The sequence below is a fragment of the Chiroxiphia lanceolata genome, chromosome 4 (genome assembly GCF_009829145.1).
Source record: "Chiroxiphia lanceolata isolate bChiLan1 chromosome 4, bChiLan1.pri, whole genome shotgun sequence".
Classification (NCBI taxonomy): Eukaryota; Metazoa; Chordata; class Aves; order Passeriformes; family Pipridae; genus Chiroxiphia; species Chiroxiphia lanceolata.
The window spans coordinates 7675729-7696325 of record NC_045640.1 but is presented as its reverse complement, the minus strand read 5'-3'; the positions used below and the strand labels follow the sequence as shown (position 1 = coordinate 7696325).

Here is a 20597-nt window from a genome sequence, read left to right as displayed (position 1 = left end):
CCAGCTAGTTGGGGTTTTTTTGGGGAATGGATTTCACCACCACTCTGCTCAGGCCACAGAAATCAAAAAGGGCTGAAATCTCAGGAAACCACAGCCCTAACCAGTACTTAGAGAAGCAAAAGCAACAACTTGCATGCCCTACAATTGCCGTGCAGTTACCACACATTCCCTCAGGGCCAACAGAAATCTACTGCTTCTTTCCTGCTTTGGCCTTTATGCATTTCTGTAAAGCAGGGAGAAGCAAGGCTGCCATCCCCAAAGCTGACCTTCCCCTTCTGCAGTGAAGCTGCAAATGGTCTCCCAAAGAAATGCAGATGCTGCTCCACCTGGGTTTGAGTAACACTGCTCCCCAGGGTGACACCCCCTCTCCTTGTGAGTTTAGGATGCTCCAACTCTTGCCCCCTGAGAAAGGAAGAGACCAGTTACTGCTTAACTGATAGCAAATTATTCCAGTTACTGTGTAAGTTGTCTCATTATTTGCCTCCACTTACTCTTGGCACATTGCTTTTGTTCCTAAGGAGTCATTAAATCTGTCACTTGAGAAAACACAGAGAGAAACAGACCCTTCCAGGAGGAAGTGCAGGAACACTGACCTGTGCCAAGCTGGCAGCTCTGCAGTGCTCCAGACATACCTGTCCCAAAGCATCAACAGTGATGCTTCCTGAAAACGGAACCTTTCAGACCTACCTCCCTGGAAACCACCCCACGCAGTTACAGCAGTTTAGATGTATCTGTGATCTCTAAGTGTTGAACATGAACAGAAGCTGTGGTCCCTCGACTATGCTTTGTTAGCATTCTTTACAGCACTCAGTCACACACCAAACCCCACACCTACCATCCCCCACAACATTTTATTAGCAGAAAGGCTCTAGGACAGGAGCCAGTTTCGGGAAGAGACAGAAAAAAACCCTGGAGTATACTGTTCATACATGAAAAGTTTAAACCAAAAATAGTTAATTTGACTGAAATGCTCTGAAGAACAACATTTATGGTTATTGTATAGCCCTTTTTTTGTGTGTTTGGTTGTTGTGTTGTGGGGTTTTTTTTGGTTTTTTTTTTGTTTTTTTTTTTTTTACTCTTGCAGAACACTGAAAATCAACACTTGGAAGTTGCACTCCTTTTAAGAGAGGCACCTGTAAGATAGAGAATTTCTTGTACATTTAAACACAAAACAGCTTTCTAATTTTATATAATCAAGAAATGGAAAACAATTTTATTAACATGTTTACATTTACAATCTTTATTAGCTAATCAACATCAACATGCAAAAATAAGCGCTAAATACAAACCTCTACAATATGGTTTTGTTTAAACTACAATGGTTTAATTCTTTTGAAAAGTCGTAAGGATGTGTTCTGCAGTGTTAAAATTGAACTATTAGTTTCAGTAATGAATACTATTTAGACCCTAAAATTATGTAATCATCCTGCAAGGCATCTTCAAAACTTCGCCCACACTTAAGAATACCAGTCATTGTCATGTGAGTACATTCTCAAAGCAAGAAATAAGGCAGTAGCACTAATGATTTCATATTGAACCCTATGCACAAACTAATAACTTTAGAAGGACTTTAACACTATGGTAGACTGGAAAAAGAACATTTAAACAAGCATTGGATTTTGCCTGAAATGTTCTCAGTTCTCTTGATACTTATGCAACCTCCTTAAAATATTTGGGTTGGAAAAAGACTTCTACTCCTTCAAACCAGTCCCTAGTTGATCCTCCAGAGAAGCAGTCTTGTGTCAAAGATATCAAAATTATCTTCCCACGGAAATAAGTTACATCATTCATGTTCAGGATTACTTCACGAGAGGATCATAAAGAAGGCAAAGAGGAGCTTAAAGGAGAACATGTTGGTAGTACTGAGATCTTTGATAACAAAAGGGTCTTGGACAATTGTGAAAAAGAGGGAAGAAAAATGGATTTAATTTCAAATCTGTTGTAACTTTCCCCAGTGCAAGTGTCCATCTTTAAAGAAAGTTATCCTTTAAAAGATGAAAGTACTTTTGAGAAGAGTCCAATTTTTGACCTTATGTTACAAAACCTTAACAATCAAAATTGTGTTTGTTTTTTTAATTCAAGTACAAACTTAAGTCATAATTCCTCTCTTCTTTTTTTTTCTTTCCTTTTTTTTTTTTAAACTTTTTTAAGAGTGTTATTGTTGCTCATTGATCTTTGGTCGCAAGAAACAACAATGCCACCGACAGGTCTGCTCCCCAAGGTGGCAGGTTTTGTGCTTCTTTGCCACACATTAAGGCCCCCCCCTTTTACAGGGTATGCCAAGATACACTGTGTCAAAATTCCAGCGGCACTCTTCATCCTGTGTTCTACGGGCCTACATGATGTAGACTTTCTCAGCTTGTGAGAAGTTGAAGACTTCTTTGGTTCTTGGGCAAATTACTTGTCATCTTGACGAATAGAAAGCAGGGACTGAAAAAGAACGAACCAGAAGATATATTCACAATAATAACTCACGGCATTATTGAACTGCTTAGGAAAAAACTTCCTTTAATTTAAAAAAATGTTGTGGTCTGCGGTCAAAGCATCTGCCCCAAAAAGTTACTTATTCTACATTATCGTTTCCAGAGGGAAAGATGTCCAATGCCATCTGATTTCATGTTATAAATTCATATAGTCAGGCATCAGATTCTTTAAGACCAATTTAAGCAGCTAAACAAACAGTCCTTAAGAAATTACCACAAAAAGTATTCTCCTAGCTTCCTGACAGTTACAAGCTCCTAGTTTGACCTAGAAAGTTATAACCACTGCTATTTTAGACCTCAGTAAGTCATGGATTCCAACACTTACATTGATCCATAGACATATCCATTTGGTAACATCATAGGAGGTATTTTCGTTCATTACATCGCCCGAAATCTTGCAGACTAGTCGGGAGTTGGCAATGTGCCATAGGCAGAGGCTGAGCCAGCTTGTTCAGGGATTTGCTACACACAGGGCAGTCGGGGTTTTTGAGCTCCCATCTTTATAACACTGTCTGTAGCAGCAAGTTAGGGAACAGTTGCCAGAATGGAAAGACAATTAGTTTCCCAATGTATGTCACTGAAAGATCATCAGCTGCCAATAGAGCCGGGGTCACAGGATGCACAGGGCTATTTAATTCGAGTTAAATGTCCATATAAGAGTCAAGGGTTTGCTTTGTTTCAAGGAACACGAGCACCCCAGCAGCACCAGTCTTCTCCAAAACACCATAGTGTGCAGCAAAGTTTCAAAAGATGCAGGATATATTTGAATATTCACATAAAACCAGGCCAGTAAATTTGTGTGTAAGTGCATAAAACCAGTAATTGTGACCCAGCTCACTAACTTTTCCAGGTATGTTCACCAACTTAAGGCCCATGCAAAGACAGCCTAGTACCCAAACACAACACAGATTTGACCTTAAAATTTTTGTTTGGGCATGCCTTGTTTTTAATAAACCATTGAGACCTCCCCTTAATTTAAGAGACCAATTTATACTGCATTTAAACAACTAATGAGCAAAAATATGTGTCACATTTCTTATTTGAGCTCTCTGAAAAGCATCCATAGGACAAAACAACCCCAAAAGGCTTTTTTTCCACTCGCCAGTAGTATCTGCATTAAAGGATACGGTGTTTTTATAGCTGAAAGGCCTGCCTGGAGTGTTATAGTAAAAACAGAATTGTTTCCCAGCTGATGTAGTCTGTAGTTATCATATCTAAACTGTTGGATCAGCATTCTCCATCGAGCAGGGTCCAAGAGATCCTGTTGAAAAACAACACAACTATAAGTTGTTTTCAATCTAATTGTCCCGGGGGGGGGGGGGGGGGGCAAAAGCCTGGGAGTGACAAATTGCATAAAACTCACTAGACCAAACCCACCACAAAGCAGAAGTGTACATATTAATGCACAGGGTGGATGTACTTGTTCAGAAAGTACCTTTTAACACCACTTTAGTAAATCAAGTATGACTTAGAATAGCTGGTGCAATATTCCATCTCCATCGTCTACTAAATGTTCTAATTAAGGTATGGAAATCCTGGTAAGGTTACTTCCTGCCTTGAGTTTCCTAGAATGCTGGACTACTTAGGAAGCAACATTAGTACTGTGTGGAAATGTTCCACATATATATATAAGGTCTACAGAATTTCGTAACAAGATTTCAATTTGAAGAGCTGGCACAGCTCCAGGTTAGAGGAAGCTTACATAAGTACGCATTTAAAGGAAAAATTCTTTAATGTTGGTTACCTAAAAGACAGGGAACAGTAGTTAAAGGGATGTTTTTTTCACAGAAATGAAAACTAAACCCACAGGTCAAGAATATATTGAACCCTAAAAGTAATGCTCTGAGAGACTCACATAAGAAGTGAAGACCCTTTGAAAATATACTTGTTATCTACATAGGCAAAGACCTAAATTATTCTGCTACCATCCCTTTGCCTTTGCACTCATAACCTGTATTTTGGTCACAAGAAGTGACAATGTTTATTTACCTTTACACAGTATTTATCATACAGATCATATATATATATGTTACAATATTATATTTCATATTGCCATCTGTGCGTGCTACACTTTGAGACAACTAGACAAAACAACCTGGGGAGACCTTACAGCACCTTCCAGTCCCTAAAGGGGCTACAAGAGATCTGAAGAGGGACTTTTGACAGGGGCATGGGAGTGACATGACAAGGGGGAATGGCTCTAAACTAAAAGAGGGCAGGTTAGATGAGATATTAGGAAGAAATTCTTTACTTGAGGGTGGTGAGGCACTGGACCAGGCTGCCCAGGGAAGCTGTGGATGCCCCATCCCTGTGCTGGGCACTGGTGAAGCTGCACCTTGAATCCTGTGTGCAGTTTTGGGCCCCTCACTTCGAAAAGAACATTGAGGTGCTGGAGAGTGTCCAGAGAAGGGCAACGAAGCTGGGGAAGGGCCTGGAGCACAAGTCCTATGAGGAGAGGTTGAGGAGCTGGAGGTGTTCAGCCTGGAGAAAAGGAGGCTCAGGGGAGACCTTCTCACTCTCTGCAACTCCCTGACAGAAGGTTATAGCCAGGGGTGTGTGGGGGGGGGTCAGTCTTTTCCTCCAGATCACAAGTGACAGGAGAGAGAAAACAGCCTCAAGTTGCACCAGGAGAGGTTTGTTGGATATTAGGAAAAGATTCTTCACTTAAAGGGTTGTCAAGCATTGAAACAGGCTGCCCAGGGGTAATGGTGAAGTCCCATCCCTGGAAGTGTTCAGAAAACACGTGGGTATGCTGCTGAGTATGAGGTTTAGTGATGGTGCTGGGTTGATGGTTGGACTTGATGATCTCAGAGGACTTTTCCAACCTTAACAATTGATTTTAATGTTCAAGGTCAGGCTGTACTGGGCTCTGAGAAATCTGGTCTAGTGGAAGCCACAGCTATGTAAGCTTCTTCAAAGGGTATCAAAAGAGCACAGCTTGTTTTGCCACAACATTAAATGTTTTCCTTAAAGTCCTGAAAGAGGACAGTAAGCTGGAGAAAAGCTGTATTCATTGGTTATAGAAGATGCTTCTTCCCTTGGATTAATAAAATTCAGTTAATTAGAGATATGATCTGACCAACTTTTTCCACAGATTTAAAAGTAACTTACTTAAAGCCCTTTTAAGAAGCCATTTATGCACTGAATTCCTAGTCAGCATACTAAAGGTACTTCCAAACAAACATGCACTCTGTGATTCTGTTAGTCTAAGTAATTATTAAAGAACTAAAACATAACTTCCATAAACTAAGTCAGATCCATAAGTAGTAGGGAATTTCTTCTAATTGTAGGTTGAATGTGAAACGACCCCAGCTTTTCTCTCTCCCTCATCGAAACATTCCACCCAAACAAGCCCTCAGAACAAAATACAGGATTTTTATTTCCTGCCGATTTCTTCCTAGCTACTAAAACAATGATAAAGCTCTTACATCCAGTCTTCTAACACACTGATCATTTATGCGTATAGCTCACATCAAATGTATAATGCAAAATACCAGGATCCTGCTAGGACTCTGGGAATAGCAAGAGAATTCATGTTAATTCAGTGGGTTGTTGGGTCCAGAGGTTGTTTTTGTATGTTTGTTAAACCATTAATTTCATCATCAACTGTTTTAAAAACATGTTATATACTGGCACTGCCACGTAGTGGCTTGGCTTTCACGGAATTCTTGTCTTGCTCTGTCAGCCTCAACTCTTCTCTACCTTCTGCCTCCAGAGCCAAGTTAACAAGAAGCTAATAGCAGATGACCACAGAACTCAGTCTGTAGAAACAGTATCTACTTATGAATGTTGGCTTGATTCCAATTTAGATGCAGCTATTACCCACTAATATCTGCATTAATTTGCATAATCCAAATAAATGAACAATTTATTTTAAGGATCAAAAACAGCGCTTTCAGATCACTGAAATCTTTCTCTTCTTCAGCCCAACCACTACAACAACAGTAATGTGAGAAGTAGAATTAAGAATTGCTGCCAATGTATTAAGGCCACAGTCTCATATATTGACAAAACTGTCTCCTTTTTAAAGTTGTTCTTCCCCATCTTCTGTATCTTGCTGTTTATTTACATATTATGCTTCCAGCCCCACAGATCTTAGTGCTGGGTTTGTGGTAAGCCCAGCACAGTGTGAATCTATGTTACTAGTAAAATTCCAACTGCAACAACAACATCCCAACTGGATTAATGTACAGGCAGGCTGGCTATTGAAATGGAGGAACAATTACAAAGGTGGATTTTAGAAAGTAAATTAGAACAACATTTATCTTATTATTCAATAGCATTTATCCTGTAACAAAAAAACTGCAACATCTGTTTATTAGTCCTGTTGTACCCCTGCATTTCAAGCAGGACGTTACCTTATAGGGTGAGGATGTGAGTGTCTGAAGGAAAGGCCAACATTCCCATCACTTTGTCGAACCTCATCCAGCTGACTTCCCCTCAGCCTGACTGAAATGCTTTCTTGCATGTCTGAAATACAGAATTCATACTTCATTAGACAGCCTTGTTTCCAAACACAAGTAAGTTTATATAATTGATGTAAGATTTCGGAGAAAAGCCTCTAGATTATGGTCGCAATATATGAGCTCCAAAAGGTGATGGATGCATTAAAAGGGCTTGAAAAAACCACATCCTGCAAATGGCAGTGCCAGTATGACTTGAAGAATTAGCATTTTAGACTGTAATTTCTTAGAAACCAGAATTTCTTACAGTAGCATGAAGTCTTACCTCACCTACAACTAGAACAACTGATCCATGATTATTAGAAGAAATGCCTCTTGTCATGCAGGCTCAGTGTTCCACTCAGTGTATCCTTTGCCATACACTCACAAGTGAGATAAATGCAATCTGAAAAACCAGCTATTCCAGAACCATTACACATCAAGAGTGTTCACAAATCTACCTTGTTTATAAGTGTGACATTTAGGAGAATGCTTACTTTTGAACAAATGATTTTTTTTTGGGGGGGGGGCATAGGCTAGGAGTATTATCACTTCTGTGCAGACTACCAGAAATTGTAGAACAATGTAATAGAAAACACCTTGTTAAGAGCAAATTTTTTTTTTTGCCAAGGTAATAAAAAAATAAGTAGAACTTTAATACAAGATTTTGTGCTTTAACACATACTGATTCTAGAGATAAACACAAAGTTGAAAACTTGGATATTTAAAGAAGTGACAATTACCATAACATATTTAAATAAAAATTACAAACTTAATATTTTTCAGGAAACAGTAAGAAACCATGAAATTATTACCAGATTATAAGGATATCAACTACTTTAAAACCCTGTATGAAAGTCTCCCCTATCTAGTCTACCCAAGATCATGAGTTCTCAAGTTGGAGTGTAAGTGAGCAGGAAAACCCTCCAGCTTTTAAACTGGATGGTTAGTTCAGCATTTCTGCTAAAAGCTCCTGTTCTCAGTGGTGCACAGATGTAGCACAGGAGACTGGGTATGGCACCAGCATCATATTGAATTTCTGGCATTGCCTAAGTGTAGGAAAGTTTTCCTTATGCTGTGTGTTCTGCACAGTTTGTATTACGGGGAAGATACCAAGTCATCTCTCAAGTGCTCTGCTAAGTGTTTGCTCGTTTTTAAACTTTCAAAGAATCTTGTAAAATTCTATTTAAAGTTATAAATTTCTTTTAGGAATCAACAGTATTTTCAAATTGCCCATTTCACGGCTTCAATTAAGAAAAAGTAGGTACATTTTATTTCTTTTCAATTCTGAATTCCACTGACTACTTCATTGAGGTCATCAATACCATGAGAACAGTCTCTTTAGCAGTGTTTCAGTACTCCCACTTCCTCTCCCACCCAAACCAGGAAGCAATGGAAGTTATGTAGGACAGACTGTTTCCACCCAATTTCCTATTTTGGGTGAGTAATTCAGGAATGTAAATATTGTTCCCCAGGTGATGACTTATGAGAGCAGAAGTACAAAACCCGTGGCCTGAGAGAACAGACTCAGCAGCCTGGACACATTGGAAGACAGGTAAAATAATGGTGCAGAGCTGCAGATGAAAGCAAGAGCTGTTTACAACACAGATTAGGCAAAGCAAAAAATTCAGACCTACCAGTTAAGCTAAATTACTGTGTGTGGCATGCATGAGAGAGAAGAGGGGAAAAAAAATCCTCTTAAAAGAGCCAATCCCTGCCAGGTCATGACAGTTTACTTTCACAGGCAGCAGGTGAACATGTTTGTAGGAAGACACTGAGCTGTGAACAGGCAAACTCTGGTCACACTCACTGTGTGTGTTCAAGAGGAGCCAGAATTAACACGTTTGTGTGTGCACAATACACAATCACTGTACATTTGCTTGCCGTTCAAATTGGAAGCGTTCAGCAATCTAGAACTTCCATCACTTGCAAATACTGAACACACTGGGATGTGGTGGCCATTTTGGGTTTAGCTAGAATGAATTAGGTTTTCTGAAGTGACCTTCTGTTAGTCTTCATCTCCTGACTTTCCCTTCCTCCTGTGTTCTTTAAAAAAAACCCAGGAAGTTTTCCCACAAGGCCTGCACGCTAATGGCTGAACTTCAGCCATTGGGAGCCAACACAGAGAAAATAAAATGAAGCAAGATATCCTTTAAAGGAGAAGCAAGTTCATTAATTCATAGCATTCAAGTCTTTTTTACACTGGGAAGCAAGAAACAGTACTTTGAGTTACTTGTGAATGCCCAACATTTAAATAGCACCTTATTTGTCCTCATGCCATTATTCACTCCTTCCCTTGTCATTCAGCTATTCCCATCTCTGTGCAAGTTTCTTTATGCTCTTGGGGGTGTATGTGAACCTTACAATTCTTTGCAATGTTTTTATCACAATTAGCATCCACTAGTCAGTATAGTTAGGGCAGGGGGCTACATTTTCCTAAAAATTATTTTTTTAAATCCGGACAGCAGACCATCACTGAAGCCACTAACTAAATTCTTATGATGGACCAAAGTAATAGGCAGAAAATTTTGTTTTTCAAATCCCAGAACAATTCTGTAAACTGTGGGGACAAAGTCCATTTTCTGTCCCTCCAGCCCACACACAGGTACAGCTGACATATTGTACTTGGCAAATATTTACTAAGACTTGAAGACTTGCAGTTCACTAAGGGTACATTAAATTGTTACAAAAGGATACACATATGCAATGTACAACTTATATATCTACATGTGCCCGAATATAAAAATGAACATACTTATGGGGCAGAAGCAATAACACCAACATATGGTGTTATCAAGAAAGGACCTGTTCTTTCTACTCAGTTTTTTTGACCAATGCCTGAATGCCTTTATCTCAGAGCCTTATGACAACTAGTGAAATATATACTCAGAGTACTCAAAAGTTCTATTATTACTTTCATATGCCTGTTCAACCCCACCCCACCATAAAAATAAAAGAAAAAACTGTGTTCACTCATCCTTGTGGGAGAGAAGTTGACTGAAGTGATAGACTGTAGCTACTTTCTTTTCAGCTATTCTTATTCTCTCCTTTTATCCTCAATATTCCCAGAACAAGAAGTGCACACAGTGTTTTGTTAAGCATTCAGCTAAGAACTTTGTGTATCTCTGGCATCCCATAAGAGCAAAGTAGCAGAATGCTGTCAGATTTCCCAGAATGAATTTAGTGAGAGCTCCAAAAGTGTGAAATTGGTGTCATCAGTCATTCATTGTTACTGTAATAGGTACAAAGCCCACAAAAAAAAAAAAAAAAAAACAAACCCTGAAGAGACTGTGGGAGTTAAAGGCTAATGATAGTCAAGGAACTTTGTGGTGTACTTAAGCTTAAGAGATTTACTCTTTCTAGTCAAGAAAGTTTTTGTGCATTCTTGAAACTTGCACTTTCAAGGCTACTCTGATAAGGTACCCTTATCAGAGGAAGGTCTATTTGTACTCATATTCTAAAAGCTACACAAATTCAAGCACTTATTAAATAAGATGTATAATTTTAAAGTTCACATCAATTTTAACCTAAAAGCAATGTGCCACTTTAGAGTTCTCAGCAGGCAGCAAGCAAAGCTTTCAAACTTATTTAAACACCAGCTGCGTTTCAACAAAAATGTCAGTTCCCCAAGTTCCACTCATACAGAAACTCCTTGGTAAACAGCCTCTTTCTTCGCTTTCTAATGGATGCCTGACCTATTTATTGCACCGTGGACACAATACTGAAAGAATCCTGCTGCAGGCACTTAACAGAAGCAAGCTAATAAAAGCACAAGTTGCAAGGGTTTGCTACAGCAACGAGAATTTATGCTGCACCTTCCCCAAATATATTCCCTTAATCATTACTATGTACTTTGAAACAAGGTAGAATGCAATGGTAAAACCTTATATTTTTTAGCCACATTATTGAAGGAAAGCATTGAGATGCTTAATTCTGAATGTATAAAATTATCTACACTCATTCTGTTAAAAAGGAGTAAATTAAGATATAGAAAGAGTAGCTCCTTTTCATTTTACAATTGGTTATGAAATCAAAGCAGCATTGCCATGACTGGCAAGTCGTAACTGCTGAGTATAAAATGCATGTCAATCTGGAATTTCAGCAGGTATATGGAATACACATTCACCCCTAACAAGAGTCAATAATGGATCCCTGTTTGCCATATGAACAGGAGCTCTAAGTTTTAAACCTCAGAGGCTATGGCAGCACAAGTTATTCCACACCAAGTGTATCATGTCCTCTTGAGGGCTGATGACTTTCAGATTTTACCAGTTCTGATGTGGAAAAGGGATCAGAGGGAAACAAATATCCAGTAACAATAAAATACAGAATGACCTTATCTGCTTTGTCCCAGTTCTCAGCCTATTTCCTTCTTTCAGCTCTGTACCTGCCCCCTGGTTTCCAAGCTACATAAGGAAGCTGTAGCTCAAAGAAAATAGTTTTTAGAGCATGGACTACTCTTTGTTAAGATGCATGACTGCACATTTGGCAAAGAAACAAACTTAGAGAATAAAGCTAAAGGCACAGTATTCATTTGGTATAATGAGCACCAGGGGCTTCAGAAGACAGATAATGCAGTTGAGTCTCTTTTATCCTTTTCATAAGTACCTGACAATTCCTCAGGACTTAAGAGTTCTATCAAAGGGTAAGCACACATATCTAAACGCTAGCATGCAGGTTTTGTTTATTTTGTCTTTAATTATTAACACTAAAATTAGCTGGAGTTTATCAGATTGCACATTTGCATTGGCTGGGACCAAAGCAATGACAATTTAGGTGTAAGGAGGGCAAAGTAGGAATGATGAGTTAGCTCAAAGCAAGGAATACATTTTAATGGAATTAGAAATAAAACTTGAAAAGAACCCTAAAACTTTGCCCTGCAGGAGAGCTTCTGCATCTCAGACTTAGGAATATGCTAGAATGCTTTCAGTCTGTGCATATGTTATGACACTTTGTTTTCTGTAACTCTGTGCTCCTCTGACCAAAAAGCAGCTTTGCCACAAATACAAGCTTCCTGCTGGTTTCAATTTCTGGAGTACCTGGTATGGGTTAAAAGGCAGCAAGACTTGTAACTTTCTTCACATAAAACTCCTCAGAAGAATGTTATCATTGGAATGTATCAGCAAAGCTTCAAGGCAGGCCATAAACTTGTCATCATTCCTTAGGTTTAAATATTCTTACAAAACAGAACCTGCTGGGAGTTCTCTCCCCCTTGTCCATGTGCAAGCTCCAGTAGCTCTGCCACCTGTGCTGTACTTTGTGGTGTTGGTAAGATCACTGCTTATCGAATTATCAACACATTCCATTGTCCCAGTATCAAAATTCCACTTATTTCAGCAGAACTGGCTTCCAGTGTTACCCTGGAACATTATTCCAACATCTTAAGTCAGGACCACTAACTCAGAGGCATAAATTGCTTCATGTGTTGGTGTCATAAAAACTGTTGTGGTTGAAGTCAGGCAGTGCTGAGGTCTGACTCCAGTTCTGTTACTGATTCACACCACATTGAGAAACGTTACTTTCTCACTGTAGTCCCACTGAACTGGTTCAGAAGAGGTGAAAATAAATATTGAGTTGGTTTCTTCATTTGGGGTCAGAGGAAGGGGGGGGGAAAGCCCAGCATAGCTCAATATTCACCCGTGACAATACAGAACTATAAATTGGGTATCAATACAAAGGGTGAACCTGGCCCACAGCACAACTTGCAGAACAAAAAGTTTAATGAAGATAGATGAGAATGCAGACCAAATTGAAATGTTAAAGCTTTTGATGGAGGTTCATTAACTTTTAGTATTTTTTGTGAACAAAACTGCAATGAATTCCCATGAGAAGCTAGATGTACCTCTTAAAAATTAGTTAAGGGCAAATATATACATTACATTGTATGCCACCAGAAAATCCATTTGCTTTTTAAAACAGATTAATTTTCTAAACTTGATTTTAAAGAATAAGATGCACAGTTCCAGTGACAACATTAACTCTTTAAAAAGGCGCATCTGTGGAATGACATTTTGCCTTTAAAAAAAAAAAAAATTCAATCCCAGCTTAAATCTGAAGACTGATGTCAATACCAGAAAGATCCTTTACAGGCTTTACAGGGCTGCTGGGTGTTGCAACAGTAGTCACATGTTTCTAATGAAGCATAATACCATCTTGTTAAGAAAATTGTTTGGAAAACATCCTAATTTCATACCTCACAGCATCCAGTCTCTTGTTCTGTCGAATGAGTTCAATGAACTCCTGAATCCTTAGGCTGAACTCCAGACAGCTCTGAGATTAAAGACAAGACAGGGTCTTAGATGGTGCCAAAGTTGCACCACATGGTATGTTAAATACTACATGTGCATAACAAAAAAGAAAGTGTTAATAACATGCAACCTTGTTTGCTTGCTTTTAGGCATTCATGCAAAAAAGTTGAAATGCTGACTCTACAGAGATCAGCACAGAATTCCCTAAAAGCAAACAAAATCCTCCTCCTCTTGTATCCTTTAAAACTTTGGCATTTAGCAGGGATGAACTTTTTCCTAGTGACTGAAAGCATAGTTACCTGAGACGCAAGTGAGAGTAACAGGCTGGTTTCTTTGTACTTCATTACAATTTAAAGTAGTAGAATCAACAGTAGTTTGGGGCTTTGTGATAATTTAGACAGGAGAGGTCTACCCAGAAGACTTCAAGGAAGAAACAAGTCTCTGAATGCTTTTGAAAGACACCAATATTAACAAAAACCAGCACAGAGTTTAAGTTGCTGCAATGCCCTCCCTTCCCTCCCTTTCTTCTAAAGCATCTATCCCACTCTTCTTGTCAAACATCTAAAAGCCATGCTGGAAACAAGTCTCAAACAAGAAAACCAAGTGGCATTTACCTGTTTTTGGAAAAAGGTAAAATATGAAGCCTAATGAAGTTGACAGTGTGCCTTTAAATTAAATTCCATCACCAGTTCACAAAAATCTATAAAAAAACTTTGAATATGTGGAATTAAAAAGAAAAAGATTCTCCCCCCCAAAAAAAGAAGTCACTATGCTTCTTTATAGGGACACAGTCAACTGTTTTATTACCTTAAGAAAACAATGAAAACCTGAAGTCCTCTGAATCCTGTAAAGAGCTCTATTCCCTGAGTTACCCTGCTCCATTTGTCAAATGCTTTTTCTTCCCCCATGCTTCTAATGAATAGTTGCCTTTTGTTTATTGTCCATCAGCACAGTAATATCAAAACTCCTCAGTGACTTCAGTAGGAATTTGAGCAACTCCAAACTTCTATCAGTTAGCTGCCTGGGATGACTAATGCACACATTGCAACAATTGCTTATTTAAGATTTAAAATCTAAGCCATTTGAATGTAAAAATGATGCATGCTGTCATATGTTAAAATTTACCTGTTTAAGGAACAGAAAATAAATTCTTTTCAAACTATGCATTTTTCTGTACTCAAGCCCAGATTCAGCAGAAAATAAAAAATTCTTCTGGACTTCGAGAATTTTCAACAGGACTATTTTAAAATACCTTGTTTATCCAATTCTACACAAAACCGCTCATTTAGAATTTTACATAAGTTTGTTTCTACTAAAATACTGATCAAGCTTTTTAACTGTTAATGATACTCCATCCCAGGGCTTCCTGTTTTGTTAAAAGGTTTCAACAGCAAAACTCAGGTGCCAAACAAATGAATTTTCAAGGAAGGGGCAAGCCAGTGGCTGGATGGGTTCTGCAGATAAGTGTAACTAGAAGAAGAGAGTCCTAGACAATCAGATGATGCAAATTCCAACTTTTTATACCTTCAAACAATCCCACAGCAGCTCTTCAGAAGACTTCAGATGTCTCACATCTGTAAAGATTACACGACTGCTCTCCCAGGCCACCAAGCAGTTTAAATTTTAGATAAGGATTGCTTCAAGGTGGTGGCTGGGATTTTTAGAACATTAACATTGATGAGTAGCTAAGCAACCAGAAGCAGAAGAAATGTTTATTTGTGTTTCAAAAAGAAGCATAGTGATTTCTCTCTTCCCAATCTGCCTAACAGCCTTAGTTTTGGTTTTTGTTTGATTAAAAAAAGGAAAAAAAAAAAAAAAGAAAAAGAAGAAACAGCGTAGGGCTTGCAGAAATAGATTTTGTTGTAGTTATTTTTCAAAAAAGGGGATGGGGAAGATTTTTCCTTATTAATTGTTTGTTGAAGATTGGTGATGAAAAAGGAGGACTTTCAGATTATATTCCTTATATCACCCAACATTTTAAGATTACACAAGGGGGGGATTTTTTTAGCAGTATAATTATGCAGTATTGTTTACATACCAATTCTGGTTTTCCTTTAATGGTTTCCATAACAAGATCATCATTTTCTTTAGAGTAATCACTGGCTGATTTACTTTTGCGTCCTGTCTTCGGTTCGTTCTCATTTTGTCGCCCCTGAGTGACAGAGAACGTCACTCTTCGCTCATTGTCAAGTGCACTCAAACATTTTTGGTTAAAGAAAGCGCTTAGTTTAACAAAATAAGCCACAAACATCTTCGAGGGAGGCAGGGATTTTGGTTAATATCAGTTAAAAACAGATTTCTGCAAGCCCTATAAAAGACTACAGCATGTTTTGAAGTGCATAATTTAAGAGACGAGGAAATTTAAACCAACTGCATAGCAACAAGCACACAGCATGTGCAGCTCATGCTACTCAATGGCTTGAGGAAGGCTTACTATGTTTACTACTTGATTAGATTTCAGCTTTTTTTTTTGAAAAAAACCCATATTTCACTAGTACCTTCTCCCAGTGAGTTAGTTCGTAACTCAACTTTTGTTTTCTTATATACTTAAAAATACTAAGACAAAAATGTGTATGAAATTTCTCGTTTTAATATCATTCTTAAGATACCTTCACGTATAAACTGAGTTATAGTCTCAGCAGGATGCAAAGAGTTGTAAATTAAGTTTACACACATCAAGACACTTTATACCTCGGCATTTAGATCGTTTGTAAATTATACTAAAACCAGCTGAGTACTGTTATTTTATTTGAGCACAATTTGTCGAGACAACACTTGTATCTGTAAAATAACCTATCACTCAGTTCCAGGTTTGACATTTGTGTGAACTGGTTTAGCTCCAGCTACCTACACCTTTTAAGAAGATTTTCATACTTACTGTCCTTACTTGTATACAAGACCTCATTCAAGACCTGTAATTTAAAACATACTGACCACATCCAACATCCAAGTAGTTCAGAAAACAGTTTAGCAAAATGTCAACATGTTACATTTTCATACCTTCATTTTTCTGAGTCTGGATTTGTTGTCATGACACCAAGCCAAGCAAGTCATAGTCTCTTGTCTTTCCAAGGATTCCTCCACTTCTTTAGCAGTCAAAAACATCTCAATATTTACCAAGTCCTTGGAAAAAACAGAGGAAAGGAGGTCGTGTTAAATTCTACTCATACTTTACACAGCAATTCTTCAACTGAGCTGGAATACAGAGACACAAAAGACTCTGTTCTTGAGACTTCTGGTTTTTAGAACAGTACTTTACAAAAAGACATCACAGGATATTTTCCAGACCGTTTCCACACACTGAGATATTCTGACAGTGACAACAGTTCTCTGAGCCCAGTTATACAACAGAACTTAAACAAGAGAATAAAGAAAAATATTAAAGATTGCACCTAGAGTTTTAGCACATAAAGCAACCAGAACCCACAATCACTGCAGTGCAGTGTACAATTACAGGAGCTCTTGGTTTCCTCAAAGTTTGTCCTACTACATCAACTGGACCATGACAACATTATAACATTTGCTAAAGTGAGCAAGAACTGCCTAAAAGAGGAGAATCTAAATTTTACCTGGCCATCTGCAACTACTCAGTTTTAAGCAAAGTACTGCCATGGTCTGAGGTCTCCAACACACTTTCTCTCACTTGTAAGCTCCAGACCTTTAATTGCTTACAGCAGCTTTGTCTACAACACCAGGACACTGAAGTGATAAAACAAAGTCACTATATTAAAAAAACAGGTAACAGGTGGGCCACAAGATTCCTTAAGTGCTTATCCCAAGCAGATGTTGTTGAGAAAAAACAGCAATCCAGGATCAAACCTGCCCAGAGCAGATCGTCAATCTGCCTAAGCTACTTTGTAATTGCCAGCAGCTCTACACTTTCACACCAATCAGGGCAAACTATACAGTTTAAGATCTAGCAGGGTACATCAAAGATATTTTTTTTCTCATACACTTCTGCTGAAAAAAATACTTAGGTAGGTGTTCCCAAAAGATACAGAGTGGATCCATTCTGAATTGGCACTACCAGAAGTGCATAAACATGTCATGCTGTGACAGCTCATTCTTTGCTGAAGAAAATACACTGTGGGAAACCATAATTCAACACAAACAGACATCTACTACAAAGTATTTGATTAATATGCTCTCTAATTTTGAGCAATTTTTTTTAATGTAGACTTCATAGCAAAATGCTGAAGATTATACAATCGAAATGCTGAATATCACAAACATTGCAGTAGCCCTGGTGAACAAAACCACTCTCAGAAATACGTGGCATTTTCAGCTGTCAGAACAGCTGAATATTCTCAGTCTTACAAGTTCTACCTTCCATGAGACAAAACTGAAAACAAGAAGTAGCATCAGCCATATCACATTCAAATCTTGCATTTCATTAGCCAGTTTTTCCTCATAAATACAGGAAGTCTAATATTATTGGAAGAGTGGACCAGGTCCTGTTGGGGTTATCAGAAAGGTTATTTACAGAAACACAAACAAACTACATGGTTTTCTAAAGTGCAGCACAAGTTCAGCTTTTAGTAAGTCTCTCATGACAATATTTTGGTTTTAAAATTCCAAACATGCATCTATATTTTATAGATTGTATGACCATAGCAACAAAACCATTTACCACTGAAAGAATAAAGGGCCTCATACAGCTCTAGTGGTACCAAATCCAGGTCAGTCAGACTGAAGCCAGAGCTCAGGTAGTTAAAAGTTTACAGAACAAAATTAAGACTGGACTTTCACTGACTCCTCCCATTTCTTTAGGGATAAAAAAAATTAATCTATTTTATCCAGGTGTTGGCAAATGGACTGAAAGAATGGCAACCTATTCCATAAAAGTTTCTTCTTTAAGTTTTCCTACAAGACCATGAGAGTAAACTTTTTGGTAGTCTTAAGTTTTTCTGAGGATGTGCTCAAGTGGAAAAAAGAAGTGCATTATTCCCCTGTGCATGGTAAGGTGGCCACATAAAAATCTCTTGCCCATTAACTCATCTGTGTGACATATAATGCAACCATATTCATTATCTTGCTTGCATATTTTTCCATACAGCTGTTGCATGGAAAGAGAATCCAATTTAAGTTAAAAACAATAAGACAGCCATATATCTCCTCAAGTTTATTTGAGCCACGTGTCCTCTTAACGAATAGCATTTGCTTTTACACCAAATTAAAACAAAAGCATTTAATTCTACATTAAAAGAAAGACTGGATCTGCTAAGCAGAAACAAATCACTGGTTTAATCTCATTTGTTAGCTTTTTATAGTTTAAGCTGCACTACAAAAAAAGGTAATATTTCCTTAAAGAAGCATAAGGCAGCATTTTTTTAAAGACCAGGAGCTGGTAAGAGAATCCCAGCTATCTGCATTTATCAATCAGGTGTTAGCAGCCCTCAACTACGAGCAATAAGATTGCAGTTGCTGCTGAGGCAGACAAAACTCTTAGATAAAAAGAGAATTCCTACATTCCTTTTGAAAATTTAAGATGAAAAAAGGTTCTATTTAACAGAAATGCTAATTAGATTCACGGTTGCCAAAAGAAGTCAGAGCTTGGCAGCCGTCTCTGTTAAATAGACAGTATGTATCCAGAAAACAGAGGAGAACATTTTTAATTAAAAGAGTTTCTTTCAGAACTAACAATTACATTTGAATTGCACCAATAAAGAGGATTTTCTTCTCTGTTGACTGGATAGAAAGTTAAGGAACAATCTAAAAAAAAGGCATTAAGAAATCCTTTTGCAGAGACAGAAATAGCTTTTGCATTCGATTAGAAGCAGTTAGAAGTCTTAATCATGTAGACTGATAGAACAAAAATATTAAGACACAATTAGGCAATAAACCTTCAAAAAACCCCACCTGTGCTCATGTCACACAAGTTTTTTTAAAATCTAACCATATTTTCCTATCTCTTTTTGGTGGTGCCTACTCTTAGTGCTTCTTCCTTAGTAGGACTAAGGGAACAGAAGAAAGGAGTATCAGAGGATTAATCAAAACCAGCCCAGCTCTTCTACACAGGCCAGTCTGGAGTACTTGTTGTGTACCTCATCTTGGAAGGATGGGAACCAGGTAACAGCATTAGCAGCTGTAACAGCCATCTCATGTTCCAGTCAGAAAAATCCCCATTAGCCTCAATTCTGAATAGTTTTCTGAAAGCATTCTGAAATTCAGAGTTGTACAGGCTGCAGACCATACAGAAACACTGTCCTTCTCAGCTCCCAAAACATGATTAAGATTTATTATGCTGCTACAAAAAGCCTCTCTTATATAATTAATTTACATATAAAATTGAGTGAATGTAAATACACAATTTTAGAGAAATGTTGCCACTGATTTTGCAGGTGCAGAAAAAGCTGAAGCAAGAAATCTGTTGCCACACACTCCCCCTCCAAATGACACAGCATTCAGCACCATGGCAAACCTTTTCTGACTCGAACATAAACTAAAAAGCAATTCTAAACTCTTTAATTACCCTCCTTAACAGCACTAGCCTTCATTTCACACTTTCAGCTTTCATGCTCTAACTGTGGTTGCAATGCTTTACTGCCAGTACTGCAGGAGAACCCTGCCCTGCACAGATATTACTTCAGTGCTGTTATCAAACCATAACTTTTAGCACAGACTATCCAGCCTCCTCTGCATTGCCATAACTTTGCCTTAACTTGCTTACAAATACACAATATCTGATGTTGGGCAGGAAGACTGATCAATATGAAACTTCCATTCAGTTAAGCTTCTACAGTTGTACTGAGGAGAACTCTCTCCATTGAGTATTACTGACAATTACCCAAACACTAAAGAGGGGGAAACACACTACAAGCCAGGAAGTATCACCTGGATTTTATAATTTCTGCCTAAAAAAACACTATTGGACTAAACTGAACCAACATTACCTTCTATACAACAGTCACTAATCAGGTATCAAGAAGGGTAACCATTTCAACACTGGATGAACTTGATCATAAAAAAAACTATTTAATTTCATTGCAATGGTGAACACTACAGAGAAAGACATTTATTATTAGAGAAAACTGCACATGAAGGCTGAAGACACTTTAGTGAAAACAGAGATAGTTATTTAAACAAGAATACAGCTATCCATCAGCCTGTGCTCTGCCTGATTTACATATATATAGCTTTTAAAATATCACCACTTCTTTTTAAGCTGCAAGTGCCTCCAGGGAGGGAGGTTACCAACCCTGTGATTCTGCACAGAACTCCAATTATTTAGGTATAAAACACTATGAAGAATGAGGATTCCTCGATGAGGATGATTACTAGATATATACTCCAGGCCAACACACAAACTAGCCCTGTATGGCATCTCCATTTTCTCAGCTGGGTTCTCAGTAAGAACATCCCCAGTACGTTTATTCATGTCCCCTCCCCTGAACAGCTTTTGGACTCTCTGGTCAGTGTGAGCA

At 38.1% G+C, this 20597-nt stretch overlaps 1 protein-coding gene across 2 annotated transcripts in view; it reads right to left on the bottom strand.

The window, feature by feature from the left end:
* Window positions 1-1211: 1211 nt before the first annotated feature.
* Window positions 1212-20597, bottom strand: part of MAEA (macrophage erythroblast attacher) — a 50165-nt gene continuing 30779 nt past the window's right edge. Inside the window, exons 4-10 of one of the 2 annotated variants that reach the window (XM_032685417.1) lie at window positions 16174-16296; window positions 15212-15325; window positions 13119-13195; window positions 6842-6953; window positions 3611-3744; window positions 2809-2995; window positions 1212-2430 (exon numbers count right to left, since the gene is read on the bottom strand). In XM_032685417.1, coding sequence (XP_032541308.1) covers window positions 6905-6953; window positions 13119-13195; window positions 15212-15325; window positions 16174-16296 — 363 coding nt within the window. In that variant the 3' untranslated portion in view covers window positions 1212-2430; window positions 2809-2995; window positions 3611-3744; window positions 6842-6904. The remainder of the gene's footprint in view (window positions 2431-2808; window positions 2996-3610; window positions 3745-6841; window positions 6954-13118; window positions 13196-15211; window positions 15326-16173; window positions 16297-20597) is intronic. The other variant, XM_032685418.1, reaches the window with a different exon arrangement.